At 54.4% G+C, this 17,944-nt stretch overlaps 1 protein-coding gene across 7 annotated transcripts in view; it reads left to right on the top strand.

Annotated features, from left to right (window-relative positions):
• The window catches only part of FARP2 (FERM, ARH/RhoGEF and pleckstrin domain protein 2), a 108,216-nt gene that overhangs the window by 72,806 nt on the left and 17,466 nt on the right, over positions 1-17,944 (top strand). For all 7 annotated transcript variants that reach the window (XR_006296978.1, XM_043578429.1, XM_043578431.1 and 4 more), the window contains 4 exons: positions 7,741-7,919; positions 12,254-12,343; positions 12,718-12,851; positions 13,244-13,325. Coding sequence is in view for 6 of the 7 variants with exons in the window: in XM_043578429.1 (XP_043434364.1) it covers positions 7,741-7,919; positions 12,254-12,343; positions 12,718-12,851; positions 13,244-13,325 (485 nt within the window). In the remaining variant the exon portion in view is untranslated. The remainder of the gene's footprint in view (positions 1-7,740; positions 7,920-12,253; positions 12,344-12,717; positions 12,852-13,243; positions 13,326-17,944) is intronic.

Consider the following 17,944-nt stretch of genomic DNA (forward strand, 5'->3'; position numbering starts at 1 on the left):
CTGTTAATACCTGATTTGTTCAGATCCGGCTCTAAACACACTCTGCTCAACACATGTGGCAGTGACCGCTCTTCCACCTTCTCTCGTTGACAAGACCCACTTCGTGCCAGTGACTTGTAGAAGGAGCCAGGCCCCTGGTCCTGGCTCGCACCCCTGCCTATGCCGTCACCTGTCTGCCCTTCCCCTGATTCTCTGGGGGCTGAGCCCCGAGACGTGCGGACCGCTGAGCACGCGCCCTCACCCACCAGCCCTCGTCCCGCAGCCCCACGAGGCTGGCACTTCTGTGCCATCAGCACGTGGGGCAGCACGGCTGAGAAACGAGCCCGGTCCCAGACACTCTGTGGACACCACTGGGACAGCTGTTACGTTCAGATTCAGGTTTAGCTTTTTGGCAAGATCTGGAGAAATGTATAAGAGCTTTTCTCTTCCAGAGTGTTCATACTATGTTTAGGTTGGCAGGTCTCCTTTTCTAGTGAAGTCAGTGACTTGGAAACCAGTCGTGGCTCTCCTTGGAGGCGCCTGCCATTCACATCTCCACCAACCCCGTTTGCTTCCGGGTGGGTCGTAACCCCCACACATAGGGAGTTCTTTAGAAACCCGGGGAAGGGGAGCCCGAAGGACGCTTCCTGCTACAAATTATGTCCTTTCTGCTTGTAGCAGATAGTTCAGGCAGTGGCCTTGTTCTGTTCTATCTTAGTAAGAGATGCTTTACCACAAATGTCAAAATATCTGGAGCAGTTCGGATTGAGCGTCAGTACTTCCTGAAGCATCGTTGGGTCGTTCTTTTGTTTGTTTATGACCATTGATCACGATCGTCTTTTCTCTGGAAGCCCTCATGTGCACGAGGCCGTCTTGGGAGGGCGGTCCCTTATTCCTGGATCACAGGATCTGATCTGGATGTTCGTACCTGAGTGAGCTGTGCAGAGTTGTAACGAGCACTTCTTATGTCAGTGGCCACTTTGCTGAGAGTGTGTAGTTGTAAAGTGCCTGCAGTGTAAACGGTTTTCTCCTTTTATGTGCTGCCTGCCTTGGCCAGATGCAGGCCTGACCTCCCACAGGAGGGCACCCACCAGCCCCATCACAGACGGGAGTGTTGGGGCCATAGACAGTGCCTGTTACCTCCATGAAGTCCACCTCTGAGAGTACACCTGCTTGAGGCAGAATATTTATTTATATTAGTTATCAAGTCTATTTTTGTATTTAAGTTTCCAAAGTCCAGTATTTTACATACACCAATATATGAGTATCTAAAGTCTAATAGTAAAGTTTCAGGTTAGCAAGATTGACCGCACTCAAATAGGCAATGGTGTGTACTGTGTAACTTTATGAGTCGCTAGGTCTGGTTGTGTGCCTTCTCTGTGTTCCAAGGGAATTCCCTGAGTATGGAGTTAGGTCAGGATCCCCTTTTCCAGTTAACAAAGTGTGTTGTGTCATTGACACACGATGTTACGTTAGTGTCAGTTGTACAACAGTGATTGGACAAGTCTGGGCATCGGGTGTGCTTGCTGTGAGGGTGGCCGCCATCTGTCACCACACAACCTCATCACAGTACCTTGTGTGTGACAACACACATTTTAGAAATAGCAGTAATGGTAGATGGATGGACAATAAAAATAGGACATCAAAAAGCTTACAGGGAAACCTGTACATCTGTTCATCATAGTTGTTTGCAAAGTCCTTTCTAACTGGGTCCTGTGTGGACATACGTGGATTTTCAGTGACGATCTCCTCCACCTGCCGCCCCACATGAGTCACCACGAGCGCCCCTCGTGTCGTGGCTGCAATCACGTAGGACCCACCTGGCACGTGGGCCATCTCCCCACGAGCCATGTGTTTGTGTGACATTTGATGTCAGTGCCTGTGTCTTCAAGGTACCATTCCCTCCTGGTTCACGGAACATCAAAAAAGAAATCCATTTCTAGAACAGTTACTTCACAGACAAAAATGTTAACCTTCTCCAGGCGCGTACAGTTGAGAATTGAGAATTTCAGTGTGTGTTCTCAAGGCATGGAGTCACGCTGCCAGGGTTTTTCTTTGGCCCTTGTCCTGAAGTTACAGAGCTTGTCACAGCTGGCTGGAGTGCAGGTGGCCTGGTTGGCCCCTCTGTGAGGTCTGGTGGCTGTGCTGTGAGGTCCCAAAGTGCTATCTTTGGCCTAAAAACATCTACTTTCCTCTAGGAAATGCAGAGGAAAGGAACCGGTACTTCCTGACACACTTAATTTATTCATTCTCTAAAGAAAACACGGATGTTGCCTCCTTTGTGGTACTTAACAGAATTTGTTTTCCACTGAAATTGCCATTTATAAATTCACAGATATGTACTAATTCAGAACTTAATTGTTTATTCAATAAAATAAGGAAATATTTACTATGAACTTTTAAATGGGATTTTTAGCTTCCTTTCCCTCTCCTTTTTTTATAGTTTTGGTTTATATATGTTAAAGATGGTCTCGCGTATTAAACGAATCTCCGGAACAGCTACATCTTGTTTCTACAACCTCTTCACTGGCGCCTCTTTCACTTCGTAGGCTTCTGAGCAGCGAATAGGCACCTTGGCGGGCTTGCTTCAGGTGTGGACAGGCGGCCCTCTGGAAGGCCAGCAGGGGAGGGTGCCGTGCACTTTCGCGGGGGTCACTCTGTCTCGGGGCCTGACGGGTACGGCCAGCGTGCAGGCGGACTTGGGGGGCCATGGCCTGCTGCTCGGGGCCCCGCACCGCACCTCTCGGGTGGCGCTGTCTGCAGCTTTGGGGACAAACACGTGGTCCTTAGGCTTAGACTGCACGCAAAACACCTGCTGCTGGCTTCTTAATTCTGAAGGTGAGAACGTTGTGCCTTTTCTTCCCCGAGTCAGCTGGAACCCTGTGAAGTCCCCGACCCAAAGCGCAGCAGCTACACAGAGTCTGAACTTGAGTTTCCCCTCTGGCCAACACGAGCTCTTGCTGCCCCCACGGAGCCGCCCGCCCCTGTGCAGCCCCCCCCCCCCCCCCCCGCTGGGTCCTGGAGCTTGGCAGATGCTGCTCTCACCTCTCCCTCCTGGTGCTCTGAGCAACACGGGCCCCTGGGAGCGGCTGTCGGTCTCCTCCCTGGGGCTTCGAGGTGCCTGGCGCCTGGTGTGGCCGGAACCAGGGGGCCGTGGCAGCAGCAGCAGCCTTCTAGAAAAGCACCTTGGCACACACCCCACAACCCGCGTGGGTGGTCCCTTCCCCACTCAGAGGGTTGGTGTGCCACAGGAAGTCCTTCCCTCCCGCGACACGTGGGTCCCCACGAGGTGTGTCATTAACAAATCCAGATTTCAAGAAACTGCTCAAAGCTTTCTCTTTTCCATCTCATCTCTAGGATGACTGGTTAGAAGGGTGAAAACCTTCTGACTTTTATTGCTGAATTATGTCAATCTCGGTTACATTTGTTTCCTAACAACATCACATACAGGCTTTTTTGTGGGTTTTTTGGTTTTTTTTTTTTGAATAGTTGGTTGTGGGTACCTTGTCCCCGATGCTGCAGTGGGTTCAGAAGACCCGTGTCCTCCGTTAGAACCCAGATGCAGGGCACCCTGGACCACACACAAGAGACCTCACCCCTGCAGACGCCCAAAATGTGACTGTGTTGTAGGCCACAATACCTGTTTTCCTTAACAGGGAAAGAGTCCTGTTTATTTAGAACAAAAGAAAAGATTGACAATGCACGATGGCGTCTCCCTCTTCCCTTCAGGTCACCACAGCCACATCCACACCCTGAGGTCCCCCTGTGCCAGGCACCGGCCCACAGCCTTGTGGGTGAGCACCACAGCGCCGTGGAAAGGTACGGCACAAGTCAGCCCTCCTCTGCCGTTTGGCGGTAACACGGCGGGCGACGAGCTGGTGTTTGTGCCCCACGCGCCCGCATTTTCCTTCCACTCTTATTTTTGAGCCAGATTTTGTGTAAAAGTGACCCCCGACATCCTAGTCCAAAAGCAGAGCCAGAAGTAGTTTTCTGGTAACTTGTGATGCTCACATTTACCTGAATTCTCTGTACAGTTTAGCCTTTTCCATTTATGGAATTAATGATCCATTTTTCAAACGAAAGGAGTTTCTAGATCTTACTTTCTTGCTATCATATTAACCTTCAGACTTGACCTTGTATTTTCCAAACCGAACCTTGATTCTTCTTCCACCTTAGGCAGAATTTTCAAGAGAGTTCATTACAGGGTTTTGAAAAAGAATTTAAAGGTACGAAATGAAAATAAGCCTAAATTTTGCTCTGTGCTGTTATCTCTCCCCAGCTAGTTAGATGGATAAGGTGAAGATGATCACAGAAGTGTAATACTGTGCTTTTTAAAATGACATTTCAAAAATTACAAGATAAATAGTTAGAAATTTTTGGAAATAAAGAACATCACCTGTCAGAGTTGCTTCCTGTTGGCAGTTTGAAATGTTTTAAATGTGTGTTTTCAAAGATAATCAAACCTTGTACGTTGGCCCTTTGAGTGCAGAGCTGTCTTGAACACTGGGTGGACAGCGTGGAGCCACTCCAGCAGGAATGAGGTGCTCAGTAGAACATAGCTATCATTTTTGTCTATCAATTTCAAATAATTTGATGCTGGAAATGGAAGACTTTCTGAAAATTCCTCATGCACAAGTAGAAGAATTGGTCATTCTTTTTTTTTTTTTCTTTTTAAAGTTTATTTTGAGAGTGTGTGAGCCGGGGAAGGGCAGAGAAAGAGAATCCAAGCAGGCTGTGCTGATAGCAGACGTGGGGCTCGAACTCGCAAACCGTAAAGTCATGACCCGAGCCGAAACCAAGAGTTGGACGTTTAACCAGCTGAGCCACCAGGTGTCCCAGAACCGGTCATTCTTGATGCTGCGGTGACACAGTAGAGCACCACCTTTGTGTCTGAGTAGATCAATGGTAGGGACCCTGTCACTCAGAATAGTACTCTCGCGGTTTTTCCGTAGAGGACCTCGGACACGGGAGTCTGTTTTCACAAATATTGAAGACTCTCTCCGTGTCCGTTAAGACTAAATGTGTTCCGTGGTATCTGAAACGACGGCTTAGCATTTTAAAAATCCCTCAGACCTGCATCCTGGTATGTCAGCGATGACAGGGTTTGCTATGGCAGGGAGCTTCTAACGTGAGTGCCCTTGCGCGCTGTCAACACAGGGTCCAGAGCAGCAGGCCGTGGGCACCACTGGCTTCTGTCACTCCGGAAGAACACACCACAGAGCCACAGCCCACGCCTGTGTTCTCCGTGTGCAGTGTACGCGTTGGTGACCTCAGATGCAGTACTAAGGCTGACCCACACAGGATAGGGCATGGAGCCGTGGCGCCCACTCCAGCAGCCTCCAGCAGCAGTGTAGACGGGTTCCATGCTCACTGCCACTTGCTTGAAAAAGTGTCTCCTAACAGATTTGCTTTGTCGCGTAGGATCTGCGTTCACATAATTTGAAGTAGGTATGACTTGTTTCGATGTAGCTGACAGATTTAATAAAAACAGGTGATTAATAGCAGTTTGTGGTACTTTTTAATCTATTCACTAAATTGTGAGGTGACGACTTTTGTCAAGTAGGTGTCCACAGTGATAATATCAAATGACGGCTTGTACCCTCCCTGGAACCACAATGCTTTATTCCAAATGAGCAGTCCGTCCTGGAAGGGTGGTTCCTCTCACAAGTTCATCAGAAGGGCCGTGTATTGGAAGCCGCATTCTCTAGTTTGATGGCCCGACCAGCCCGACCCCCCGGGTCATGGCACCCATCCATGACACTTCAGGGAGGACCACCTCCTCCAACGTCACCTTCTGCTGTTTAAACATGAAGTCAAGTTCACAGTGACTTTTGGGAAACCGTCCACTATGACCTTGTGGTAGGACCACCCATCTTTGAGGGAGGCGCTGCGCAGGGCATGGGACGGGGTGGGGGGCAGAGCGGAGCAGTGGACTTACCTTATTTTCATAACCAATGAGTATGAAATATCTCAGTTCTCACACTTCGAACAGTACAGTTGTGAAAAATAAGGTATGTTGCTAGGAGCTTCTAGACTTTTTTGTGAATTCTCCTGTGTGTAAAAGTATCTCCCGACACAGTTCTGAGCTTGCTTGAGACAAAAAGGGTTTTGGATAGGAGTCCTAAAATAGCTCATCTTTGGAAACACCGCTTTCCCTCGTAGGGGTCCTCCGCACCACAGGGGCCGGCAGAGCCCCGACCCCATCTGACCCCTTCAGAAGCGACTAGGCTCCTGCACATGGGTAGGGCACGAAGGAAGCCCATGTGATTTCAAGGTTGCTTTAGCATGTTTTAAATGTGTAATAAAAGCAAATTCTAATTTGTTTAAATTGATGTGGAATAAAAGCACATTCTGATTTGATTAATAATTTCATGCTCTTAACAGCGTCCAGGTTTTCTCGGTCAGTGAATGTTTGCTTGAGTTTTCACTCTCCGTCGTAGTGAGAGGCCCACAGGAAAGTTCTGCCCTCATAGCATTGGTAGCTCCCCTCCAAGGCGGGACCCCCTCCCTGGGCGAGACCCCGCCAGCACCAGCAGCCTTCCAGAACTCCACCTTTGTCAATGTGAAAATCAAGCCTGCCGGCCGCGCCCCAGGGCTCCCTGGTGCCATGCTCACCCGGCCCTCCCGGCAGCCCTCTGCACTAACCTGCCTGCACACGTGCATGTTTGAGGTCAGATAAGCCAAGGTTTGGTTTTATTAGCTGGTCACTATAGGTGACTGCTTTTGAAGTCTCTGTCTACGGTGTAAGAGGATCTCGCTTTGAAGCCAATGGTGGATGGGCTGAGGTGGGGTGGGGAGGCACCAGGGGTCCTGGCCAAGTCACTTAGGTGCCCGCATTCCGTAAGCCCACTTAGCCACAGTCAGGAGTAATGGTAGCATGAGAGCTAAACGCCCATTTGTAAGCCTGAGGTAAATTTCAATTATAAATAGCTTCTAAACTGGTTCGATTTCTTACATACAACTCTGCTTTAAAGATACCTTCAAAAGTTGCCATTCAGTAGTTGACTGATTTCCCATAGAAAAACATTAGAAATAACCCTTTCAGACTTGAAGGTCTCTTGATAACAGAATTCCTGTATTGCAAAACGTGGGATGGGGCATGCCTCGTCAGCCCTCTTAGGACTCGGCCACGCTTTGGCCTCTGCCCAGTTCCAAGCAAACCCTGTTTTAAGAAGAAAAATAGTAGTAGTTACTGTTGTGGTATGAATCTAGAAAACCAATATAAAATCCTTGTTAATAAAAAATTCAAGGAAGTAGAAAACAGTATGATGAGTACATGATCCAGTTTTTTTAACGAACGATTAAGTGAGGAGTGCGACCTTAAAGCACACTTCTGTTTTTCAGATTCGTTAGCACCTTCCGTCTAAGCTCCGCAATCTGCCTTCCATTAATGTGCGCACAGAAGCGCCCTACTCAGGGTGTGCCTTCTGCTTCGCAGGCCTTGTGCTGCTTATTCTCATCACAGCTGCATCTTGTCTAGAACCGAGAAAAAACCCCAGAAACTCAGAGCCCTGGGGTGTCCGAACCACCTGTAGGTTGGTCTCTGAAATCGGGTCGACCGGCCACCAACCTGTGTTCGTTTCGCTTTCTGTCATATTGAGAATTGCACCTGATAGAGGCTTTGTTTCCATGCCTCCCAGAAGGTGCCCGGTGGTAGCGTTAGGCTAATGTTGGCTAAAACACGGTAAGAACTGTGGTGTCTGGCCGACGTGGCGGCCCTTTCTCATTTCTTGCTCCATCCCCCGCCCCATTCAATTCCAGGCCTTTCCGTGGACAGTCCTCAGCCTTCTCCCTCCACCCGGAAGAGCCCGCTGAGCCTGAGCCCTGCATCTCAGGTGACTCTGGGCCCAGCTGAACAGGGCTTGTTCCCCCTCCTGAGCCCTGTCCTTAGCGACGCTGGCGGAGCCAGGATGGACGGCGAGGAGGAGCCAAAACACAAGGTGGGCGCCGCCCCAGCAAGAGGCTAGCTGCTGGTGGGCCTGGTTTGCAGGGAAGCCTGGGGGGCCCAGGGCGAGCTCTGTCCCAGGGGGCTGGCTCGCCCAGTGAAATCTGTCCCTAGAGCTGCACGTCACTGGGGACTCTTCGGCCACCTTTGCGCACAGGCAGGCTTTCTTATTCATTGAATGGCCGTTCCTGGCACCTGTGGGCTTCAAGTGGGGATGTGGTGGGAATGGTAGGGCCCTGGGGGACTTCTCAGCCTCCTGCCCTCCCTCCCTTGTTGGGCACTCTCTCAAACGATCGGGTAATTGGGAGGGTGACCAGGAACCCCCATCTTTTTGGTCTCGTGGATGAGTGGGTTCTGAAGGAGTGACCGGATGGGGTGGGGTCCACACGAGGGGGCGTGATAGCACAGGAGGAGGGTTGTGTGGGGTTTGCGGTGGAAAGTTGAGGGGATGCCCACAGGTTTCTCTTTGCCCTCAGGGACAGGAGGCCGGCAGGTCGGAGAGCCCCAACTCGAGGATGAGGCATTGGCCAGAGGCAGTGGCACCTGTTGCGTGGCCACCCCCACCCTCCTGGCCTGTGCCCCCCCCCCCCAACCCAAGCAGCACCATAGACCAGGTGGTCCTGGCCAGGCAGCTCTCTGGGCGGGCACACAAGGGAGGACAAAGGGGCCAGGCAGCTGGAGGCTTGGGGAAGAGAGTGGTTGAAATAACGGGCAGTGGACTGTGGTGGCCCAGAGGGCACCTGTCCCCCTGTTTAGGGTCCCCGAGGAGCAAGCTGGAAGGAAGCCAGGCTCACCTGGGCTGCCAGTAGGTGGGACCCTGCCTCACAGGTGCCTGTCACGTGGGAGGGCTGTCGTGGAGAACACCTGTCAGGCCGTGGGTCTCATCCTGAAGTTGTGCCGAGGGATGCCATGCGTGGGATGCGGGAGATTCCTCGAGAAGTGGGGTCGACCAGTCGGAGGCCTGGCGAGGCCTCAGCACACACTCCTTCCCGGGGCCCCTGTCAGAGAGAGCAGGTCCTGAACCGGAAGACGGGATGTGCCGTTGGGCGCCTGGCAAGGGCAGGGATCCCAGGACCCCGGCCCCGGGGGCAGGGCTCACAGTCCCCGCCCCTCAGGCCTCTGTTCACATCGGGCTGCCTGGCAGAGGTCACTCTGGTCCCTCGAACCCGGTTTGGCAGCAAGACTGTTGGCTTGGGGTGTTTTTATTTATTGATTTTGCAAACCTAACAATTATCTGTTTAGCTCACTGTTGCTTTGGTGCATAAACAGAACGGCTGGAAAGCTGCATAAAAAACTAAATTTTGTTTTGTTACTCTTCCGCACTACAAAAATAGTCATCCTTTAGGTGGTTCTGTAGGGAGACTTGCGAGGGTCACCGGCCGGATTCCCAGTGGGTGGCCGTGGCCTTCCCATCCAGACCAGGCCTCAGAGATGGAACCTGGGAGCCCCACCACAGGCTCACAGAGCCATGTCTGGGCCCTGCACCTGGGGACCCCAGGCCCTGCCCCACAGCTCCCCTGCCTCCTCTCCTGTCCCTGGGCACTTTCCTCAGTGCTGCCCACGGCCAGCCCACAGGCCGGCGCTAAGACACATGGGCCACAGACCCAGGAGGACTCCCTGGCAGGGCCTCAGCAGTGGCTAAGCGCTGGGAGGGGCTTCTGCGTTTGCCTCTGACTGCCGGACTCCCCCTCCGTGGGGAGCAACCCGCCCACTTGTTTCCTGGCGTCCCTCCTCCCCAGTGTGTCCCACTTAACTGGCTGTTTCTCCCCCTTTCCAATAGAAATCCTTGAGGACTGACAGTATTGGGGAGGGACGAAGACTGAGGTGCTTTGTGGGGCACTCCCTGCCTGGGGCTCTTGGGCTGCTTCCTGTGAGGACAGGTGGCAGGGCTGGGCAGAAAGTACACTCCTCCCGGGGTGGTGCCGTCCCAGCCCCACCGATCTGCAGCCAGGCTGGCCGGGCTTTTGCTCCCCTGGGAGTTTCCCTAAGAGGTTTTTCACTGCGTTGGAAACCTGCGGACCACCCTCGGTACACAGGCAGGCTGTCCGTCAGCCGCTCCTGACTGCCACACCCCTGTGTCCCGCCACCAACTGGTGGCGCCTGTGACGTGATGGTGAGCTAATCAGTGACACTGCCGTGGCTGTGTTTCTGAGCATTTCTCTGTGGGTACTTTCATCCCCCACAGAAGAGGAGTCGGTCTGGAACCTCAGGGTGACCCTGCTTCTGCAGGATCGCACTCAGGGCTAAGGCACTGCTTGGGACCCCACGCAAAGGAAATGTGGGTAGGAAGCCAGCTTGCCTGCCCTGGATCCCCCACCCAGAACCCCCGGGCCGACAGCGTGCAGGTGGAGGTGTCCAGGATCAGGGACACTTGGCCGCGTGGGAGTGGGCAGAGGCTGCAGACCGGGAACGTGGGCCTCCGCCTCGGCTCTGGCCCCCAAGAGCTTGCTGGGCACTTCGAGCTCAGGTGGAGATGGGGTGTGTCAAAGAGACTGGACTGAATCAGGGTTTGGAAAGTCATGTTTCAATAGCACAAAGCCCAGAAAGAATTGAAGAGCCACCAAGGTTGCCACTCTGCAGGGAGGGGGTCTGGAGCTCTAGGAACAAGGGGTGGGCACTCCAAGGAGATGCTGCTGGGACCCCGGTGTTGTGTGACCGCAGAGCAGGCTCACCGGGGCTGCTGGGACAGAGCAGCTGTTGACTATTTGGAAAGAGTGGGCCGCGGGGAGTAGTCCCTGTGGGTGGAGAGGTCACGGCCAAATCGGTGGTCTCCGGGGCACACAGGAGGCATGAGACTGTGTTGCCACCGTGGGAACATGGCAACCTCTGGTCAACTTCACCTGGGGGCGGGGGCACAGGGAGGAGAGGGAGGGGCCCCCAAATAGCAGCCTCTAGCCCAGCCTCCCCTGTCAGCTTCTCGCCGGCGTCGAAAGCCCATCCCAGACTCGTGCAAACCCGACTCCTCACCTTCCTCCCCAAACCTGTCACCTCGGGGATGGCAGCTTTGTCCCTGGGCCTGGACCCAAAATTACAGTCAGCTTTGTCTCCTCTGTCCCTTGGACCTCCACCCACACCAGAACGTGACCAGGAGACTCTTTCCGGGTCCTGCTGCTCCCCTCCCTACTACGGACGGAGCCTTCTGCCGGGCCCCAGCCCCCCATGCTGCTCTTGGTGCGGCATCCGAGCCCCTCCCAATGAGCTCCAGTAGGCCCCAGAGACGCCCTGCCTCCCCCACCAGTAACCAGCTCACCTGTCTCTTGCCCGTCCCCCCCATCCTTGACCTCCAGCTGGTCTCCCACTACCCGACCCCCTGTCTCTGCCGGCAGGGGCTGCGGCCGCCCCACACCTCCGGCCTCCACCCTCCCCGCTCTGCCCTTCCTCCCACTGCTGTCGCTCCAGCGCGGGGGCCTCTACTCCTGGGGGAGTCCCCGGTGCCCGTGTGCCGTTGGTATGTGCTCTGTAGGTGTTTGCTTGGTGGCCTCAGGGACAGCCAGCCCTAGAGAAGTCCTCGGCCGGCTCGGGGAGCTACAGGGGAGCGTGCAGGGATAGAACAGAGCAGGGTATCAGCCAGGTGGGACAGGACGGAGGAGGGACCTTCGAGCCGGACCTTGACAGAGGCGGCTACCTGAGGTGCTCATGGCGTGGAGGAGCCCCGCAGGGCTGAGCAGGGCCACCCACGTGGGGCATGCGGCCTGTCCTTTGCTGGCCTGCCGAGAGCTGGGTGTGGTGTGGCCCAGGTTCCCAGGGGGGCCTGCGGCAGCCCTTCCTGCTCCCGAGGGTCGGGTCCCCTCCCTGCTGATTTGGCTGCCGGCACCCTAGAGTCAGGCAGAGGCCGTGACGACAGAGAATTCGGAGCTCCAGGGCGGGGTCATCTCTGGCCCTGCACTCAAAGCGTGTTAGCCGGCCTGGTGCTCTGACACTGGGCACAGTGAGAATGTTTGGCAACTTTAATGACTTTTTTGTGAGTTCAGCTTAATCGTTTCTAGTCACATACATGCGTGTATATGGACACATGTATCTGTTAACCAGCTACACCCCTGGCAGCGATACCAGAACAATAATTTCGTTACAAAACCAGTAATAAGCTTCAGAACATGTTGATGTTTGAACAGTGATTTTTTTTTCTCCCTCCAAAAAAATAACATAAAATGGGAAAAACATGTGAAGGAGATCCATCTGGGCTTATGTTTGGACTCACAAGTAAATCCCTTCAGGAATTACAGATGAAAAGCGCACAATGATGTCAGCTTGGGCAGAAGAAAGCGAGAGCTGTGAGCGTGGGCGACGTGGCCGACAGACACACGCTCACACTGTCTGTGCCTCTTGCAGAGCATGGCAGCAGAGGAGGCCTATTTCATAGCGAAGGAGATTCTCGCTACAGAACGAACATACCTGAAGGATTTAGAAGTTCTCACTGTGGTATGAGACCTAAATCCTTTGTTACTTTGTCTTCTTTAATATAATCGACACCAGAAATAGAGCATCTGTCCTGAGAAGTAGCTCTTGGCCACCATGAGATGTGCATGTTTATGTTCTATTAAACATGTTTGCCTTCAAGCCTGTCTTAAGAATAGAGTCAGAATAGTGAGTCCAAGTTTTTTTGTAAAACTAGTATCCATTTGAAGCTTTTCACCCAGAACTGTTTTCGTATGTTGCGAAAATTGGGTGATCAGCCAAGAGGATAGCTGTAGCACCGATTTGAACAATGGGGAATCCGGGATCGGTGCCGTGTGTGCTATGGCTACAGACCATCGGGGGCGAGGTTCCTCGGTCACCCTGAGCTCTTCCTGCAGTGGTTCCGCAGTGCGGTGGTCAAGGAGGACGCCATGCCTGCAGAGCTGATGACCCTGCTCTTCTCCAACATAGACCCCATCTACGAGTTCCACAGAGGCTTCCTGCGCGAGGTGGAGCAGAGGCTGGCACTCTGGTAACACCCTGCACGCGTGGGCGGCCCCTGCCCTGGACCCCCACACGGCCAGCTCCGCCGATGTAGCTATATCACTGCCCTCAGGAAATTCCCAGCTTCAGAAACGAACTCACAAGAACCATTGTTTGGTCGAAGCATATGTTTAGAACTTGTGGGAGGGGTAGACCTGTAACAACAGCCACTTTTATTCTTCCTTTTCCGTAAGAGAGAATGAAGTAAAGGTAGATCCACTTGTTTGCCTCATTACCGTCTTCTGTCAAATACGGGCCTCCCACCCTGAAGCATCTCACTGCCATTCTAAGACTAGGACAGCCAGGCACACTAGCGTCAAAGTACAGCTCGCAAGTTTTAACAAGGTTTTGACCGTACTTGTCCATCTCTGTCCACTCCAGGGAAGGGTCTTCCAGTGCCCATTCCACAGGCGGCCATCAACGAATCGGGGACATCCTGCTCAGGAACATGCATCAGTTAAAGGTACCATGTGTTGGTGTGATAACTCCATACCTAGCAAATGACAGTGCGCCCTCAGCGTTGCCCTCAGAGCAGTTATCCCCTCAACACAGCTTTCCCCTCGGGGAAGCTTTCCCCTCAGGACAGCGTTCACATCAGGACAGTTTTGTAGGCAGGACATGTTTCTCCCCGGGGCAGTTTTCCCCTCAAGACAGCATTCCACTCAGGACAGCATTCCCTTCAGTTCTCTTCAGGACAGTGTTCATCCAAGAATAGCTCCCCTCAGGATAGCGTACCCCTAAGGGTTTGCCCCAGGGCCGTTTTCCCCACAAGACAGCATTCACCTGAGAACACTGTTCACCTCAGGATACGATTCCCCTAGAACATGGTTCACCCCAGGTCAGTATTCCACTCAGGACAGATTTCCCTTCAGGTGAGTTTTCTCCTCGGGACAGCATTCACCTCAGCACAGTTTTCCTCTCAGGACAGACTCCCTTAGAATAGCTTTCCCTTAGGACTGCATTAGCCACAGAGCAGCATTCTCCTGTAAAGAGCATATGCCTCATGACAGTGTTCCCCTCAGGACAGCATTCGCCTGAGGCAGTTTTCCCCTCAGGATTGTGTTCCCATCAGGACAGTGTTTGCCCCAGGGCAGTTTTCCCCCCCTCAGGACTGGACTGCATTCCCCTCAGGACAGCCTTCCCCTCATGACTGGACAGCGTTCCCCTCAGGACAGCCTTCCCCTCAGGACTGGACTGCATTCCCCTCAGGACAGCCTTCCCCTCAGGACCAGACTGCATTCCCCTCAGGACAGCATTCCCCTCAGGACTGGACTGCATTCCCCTCAGGACAGCCTTCCCCTCATGACTGGACAGCGTTCCCCTCAGGACAGCCTTCCCCTCAGGACCAGACTGCATTCCCCTCAGGACAGCATTCCCCTCAGGACTGGACTGCATTCCCCTCAGGACAGCCTTCCCCTCATGACTGGACAGCGTTCCCCTCAGGACAGCCTTCCCCTCAGGACTGGACTGCATTCCCCTCAGGACAGCCTTCCCCTCAGGACCAGACTGCATTCCCCTCAGGACAGCATTCCCCTCAGGACTGGACTGCATTCCCCTCAGGACAGCCTTCCCCTCATGACTGGACAGCGTTCCCCTCAGGACAGCGTTCCCCTCAGGACTAGACAGTGTTCCCCTCAGGACAGCCTTCCCCTCAGGACAGCGTTCCCCTCAGGACTGGACTGCATTCCCCTCAGGACAGCCTTCCCCTCAGGACCGGACTGCATTCCCCTCAGGACAGCCTTCCCCTCAGGACTGGACTGCATTCCCCTCAGGACAGCGTTCCCCTCATGACTGGACAGCGTTCCCCTCAGGACAGCGTTCCCCTCAGGACTAGACAGTGTTCCCCTCAGGACAGCCTTCCCCTCAGGACAGCGTTCCCCTCAGGACTGGACTGCATTCCCCTCAGGACAGCCTTCCCCTCATGACTGGACAGCGTTCCCCTCAGGACAGCCTTCCCCTCAGGACCAGACTGCATTCCCCTCAGGACAGCATTCCCCTCAGGACTGGACAGCGTTCCCCTCAGGACAGCCTTCCCCTCAGGACTGGACTGCATTCCCCTCAGGACAGCGTTCCCCTCATGACTGGACAGCGTTCCCCTCAGGACAGCCTTCCCCTCAGGACCGGACTGCATTCCCCTCAGGACAGCTTTACCCTCAGGACTGGACAGCGTTCCCCTCAGGACAGCCTTCCCCTCAGGACCGGACTGCATTCCCCTCAGGACAGCGTTCCCCTCAGGACTGGACAGCGTTCCCCTCAGGACAGCCTTCCCCTCAGGACTGGACAGCGTTCCCCTCAGGACAGCGTTCCCCTCAGGACTGGACAGCGTTCCCCTCAGGACAGTGTTCCCCTCAGGACAGCCTTCCCCTCAGGACTGGACTGCATTCCCCTCAGGACAGCGTTCCCCTCAGGACTGGACAGCGTTCCCCTCAGGACAGCCTTCCCCTCAGGACCGGACTGCATTCCCCTCAGGACAGCTTTACCCTCAGGACTGGACAGCGTTCCCCTCAGGACAGCCTTCCCCTCAGGACCGGACTGCATTCCCCTCAGGACAGCGTTCCCCTCAGGACTGGACAGCGTTCCCCTCAGGACAGCCTTCCCCTCAGGACTGGACAGCGTTCCCCTCAGGACAGCGTTCCCCTCAGGACTGGACAGCGTTCCCCTCAGGACAGTGTTCCCCTCAGGACAGCCTTCCCCTCAGGACCAGACTGCATTCCCCTCAGGACAGCGTTCCCCTCAGGACAGCCTTCCCCTCAGGACCGGACTGCATTCCCCTCAGGACAGCTTTACCCTCAGGACTGGACAGCGTTCCCCTCAGGACAGCCTTCCCCTCAGGACCGGACTGCATTCCCCTCAGGACAGCGTTCCCCTCAGGACTGGACAGCGTTCCCCTCAGGACAGCCTTCCCCTCAGGACTGGACAGCGTTCCCCTCAGGACAGCGTTCCCCTCAGGACTGGACAGCGTTCCCCTCAGGACAGTGTTCCCCTCAGGACAGCCTTCCCCTCAGGACTGGACTGCATTCCCCTCAGGACAGCGTTCCCCTCAGGACTGGACAGCGTTCCCCTCAGGACAGCCTTCCCCTCAGGACCGGACTGCATTCCCCTCAGGACAGCTTTACCCTCAGGACTGGACAGCGTTCCCCTCAGGACAGCCTTCCCCTCAGGACCGGACTGCATTCCCCTCAGGACAGCGTTCCCCTCAGGACTGGACAGCGTTCCCCTCAGGACAGCCTTCCCCTCAGGACTGGACAGCGTTCCCCTCAGGACAGCGTTCCCCTCAGGACTGGACAGCGTTCCCCTCAGGACAGTGTTCCCCTCAGGACAGCCTTCCCCTCAGGACTGGACTGCATTCCCCTCAGGACAGCGTTCCCCTCAGGACTGGACAGCGTTCCCCTCAGGACAGCCTTCCCCTCAGGACCGGACTGCATTCCCCTCAGGACAGCTTTACCCTCAGGACTGGACAGCGTTCCCCTCAGGACAGCCTTCCCCTCAGGACCGGACTGCATTCCCCTCAGGACAGCGTTCCCCTCAGGACCGGACTGCATTCCCCTCAGGACAGCGTTCCCCTCAGGACTGGACAGCGTTCCCCTCAGGACAGCCTTCCCCTCAGGACTGGACAGCGTTCCCCTCAGGACAGCGTTCCCCTCAGGACTGGACAGCGTTCCCCTCAGGACAGTGTTCCCCTCAGGACAGCCTTCCCCTCAGGACCAGACTGCATTCCCCTCAGGACAGCGTTCCCCTCAGGACAGCCTTCCCCTCAGGACTGGACAGCGTTCCCCTCAGGACAGCGTTCCCCTCAGGACTGGACAGCGTTCCCCTCAGGACAGTGTTCCCCTCAGGACAGCCTTCCCCTCAGGACTGGACAGCGTTCCCCTCAGGACAGCGTTCCCCTCAGGACTGGACAGTGTTCCCCTCAGGACAGCCTTCCCCTCAGGACTGGACAGCGTTCCCCTCAGGACAGCCTTCCCCTCAGGACTGGACTGCATTCCCCTCAGGACAGCGTTCCCCTCAGGACTGGACAGTGTTCGCCTCAGGACAGCCTTCCTCTCAGGATAGTGTTTGCCTCGGGACAGAATTCACCTCAGGTCATTTATCCCCTCAGGACAGCTCTTTCCAGGGGAGTTTTCTCCTCAGGATAGTGTTCACCTCAGAGTTTTCCCTCAGAAAGCATCCACCTCAGGACAGTTTTCCCCTCAGGTCATTTTTCCCCTCCCAGCAGTGTTCCCCTCAGGGCAGCATTTTGCTCAGGACAAAGTTTTCTTCATAGTAGCCTTTCCTTCTGGGCAGTTTTTACCTTAGAATGACACAAAAGTCAGGATGAAATTCCCTTCAGATCAGGGTTCTCAGGTCACCATTCCCTTCAGGATAGCTTTTCCCTCAGGGCTGCAAAACCTCGGGATGCCTGGGTTGCCCAGTCAGTTATAAGTCAACTCTTGGTTTCAGCTCAGGTCATGATCTTGAGGTTTCATGAGTTCGAGCACCGGGTCAGGCTCTGTGCTGGCAGCACAAAGCCTTCTTGGGATTCGGTCCCTCTCTGTCCCTCCCCCACTCGCACTGTTTCTGTCTCTCTCAAAATAAATACACTTAAAATTTTTTTTTACTTCATTTTTTTAAAGTTTTTTTTTAATGTTTATTTTTGAGAGAGAGAAAGAGAGAGCAAGCACGAGTGGGGAGGGGCAGAGAGACAGAGAGGGAGACACAGAAGCAGGCTGCAGACTCCAAGCTGTCAGCACAGAGCCTGACACGGGGCTTGAACTCACGAACCGCGAGATCATGACCTGAATGAAAGACGCTCAACCAACTGAGCCACCCGGGTGCCCCTAAAAATTTTTTTGAAAAAAGGCTGCAGACCCTAAAGACAGGGTCCCCTTAGTGCAGTTTCCTCTTCAGGGCATCAGGACATCATTCTCCTCAGACACCCTTCCCCTAAGGACAGCATTTCCCTTAGAGCAGTGTTCCCTCGGGACAGCATGAGAGGGAATAGCGTGCTGAGGGCTGGCGCTCCCGATGCCTGCTGATCCATGATCCACAGTTGACCCGTATAGTTGTCGCTGTCCTTGCTGAGCTCACCAGCTGCAGTAGGAT

Source organism: Prionailurus bengalensis, chromosome C1, assembly GCF_016509475.1.
Source record: "Prionailurus bengalensis isolate Pbe53 chromosome C1, Fcat_Pben_1.1_paternal_pri, whole genome shotgun sequence".
Taxonomy (NCBI): domain Eukaryota; kingdom Metazoa; phylum Chordata; class Mammalia; order Carnivora; family Felidae; genus Prionailurus; species Prionailurus bengalensis.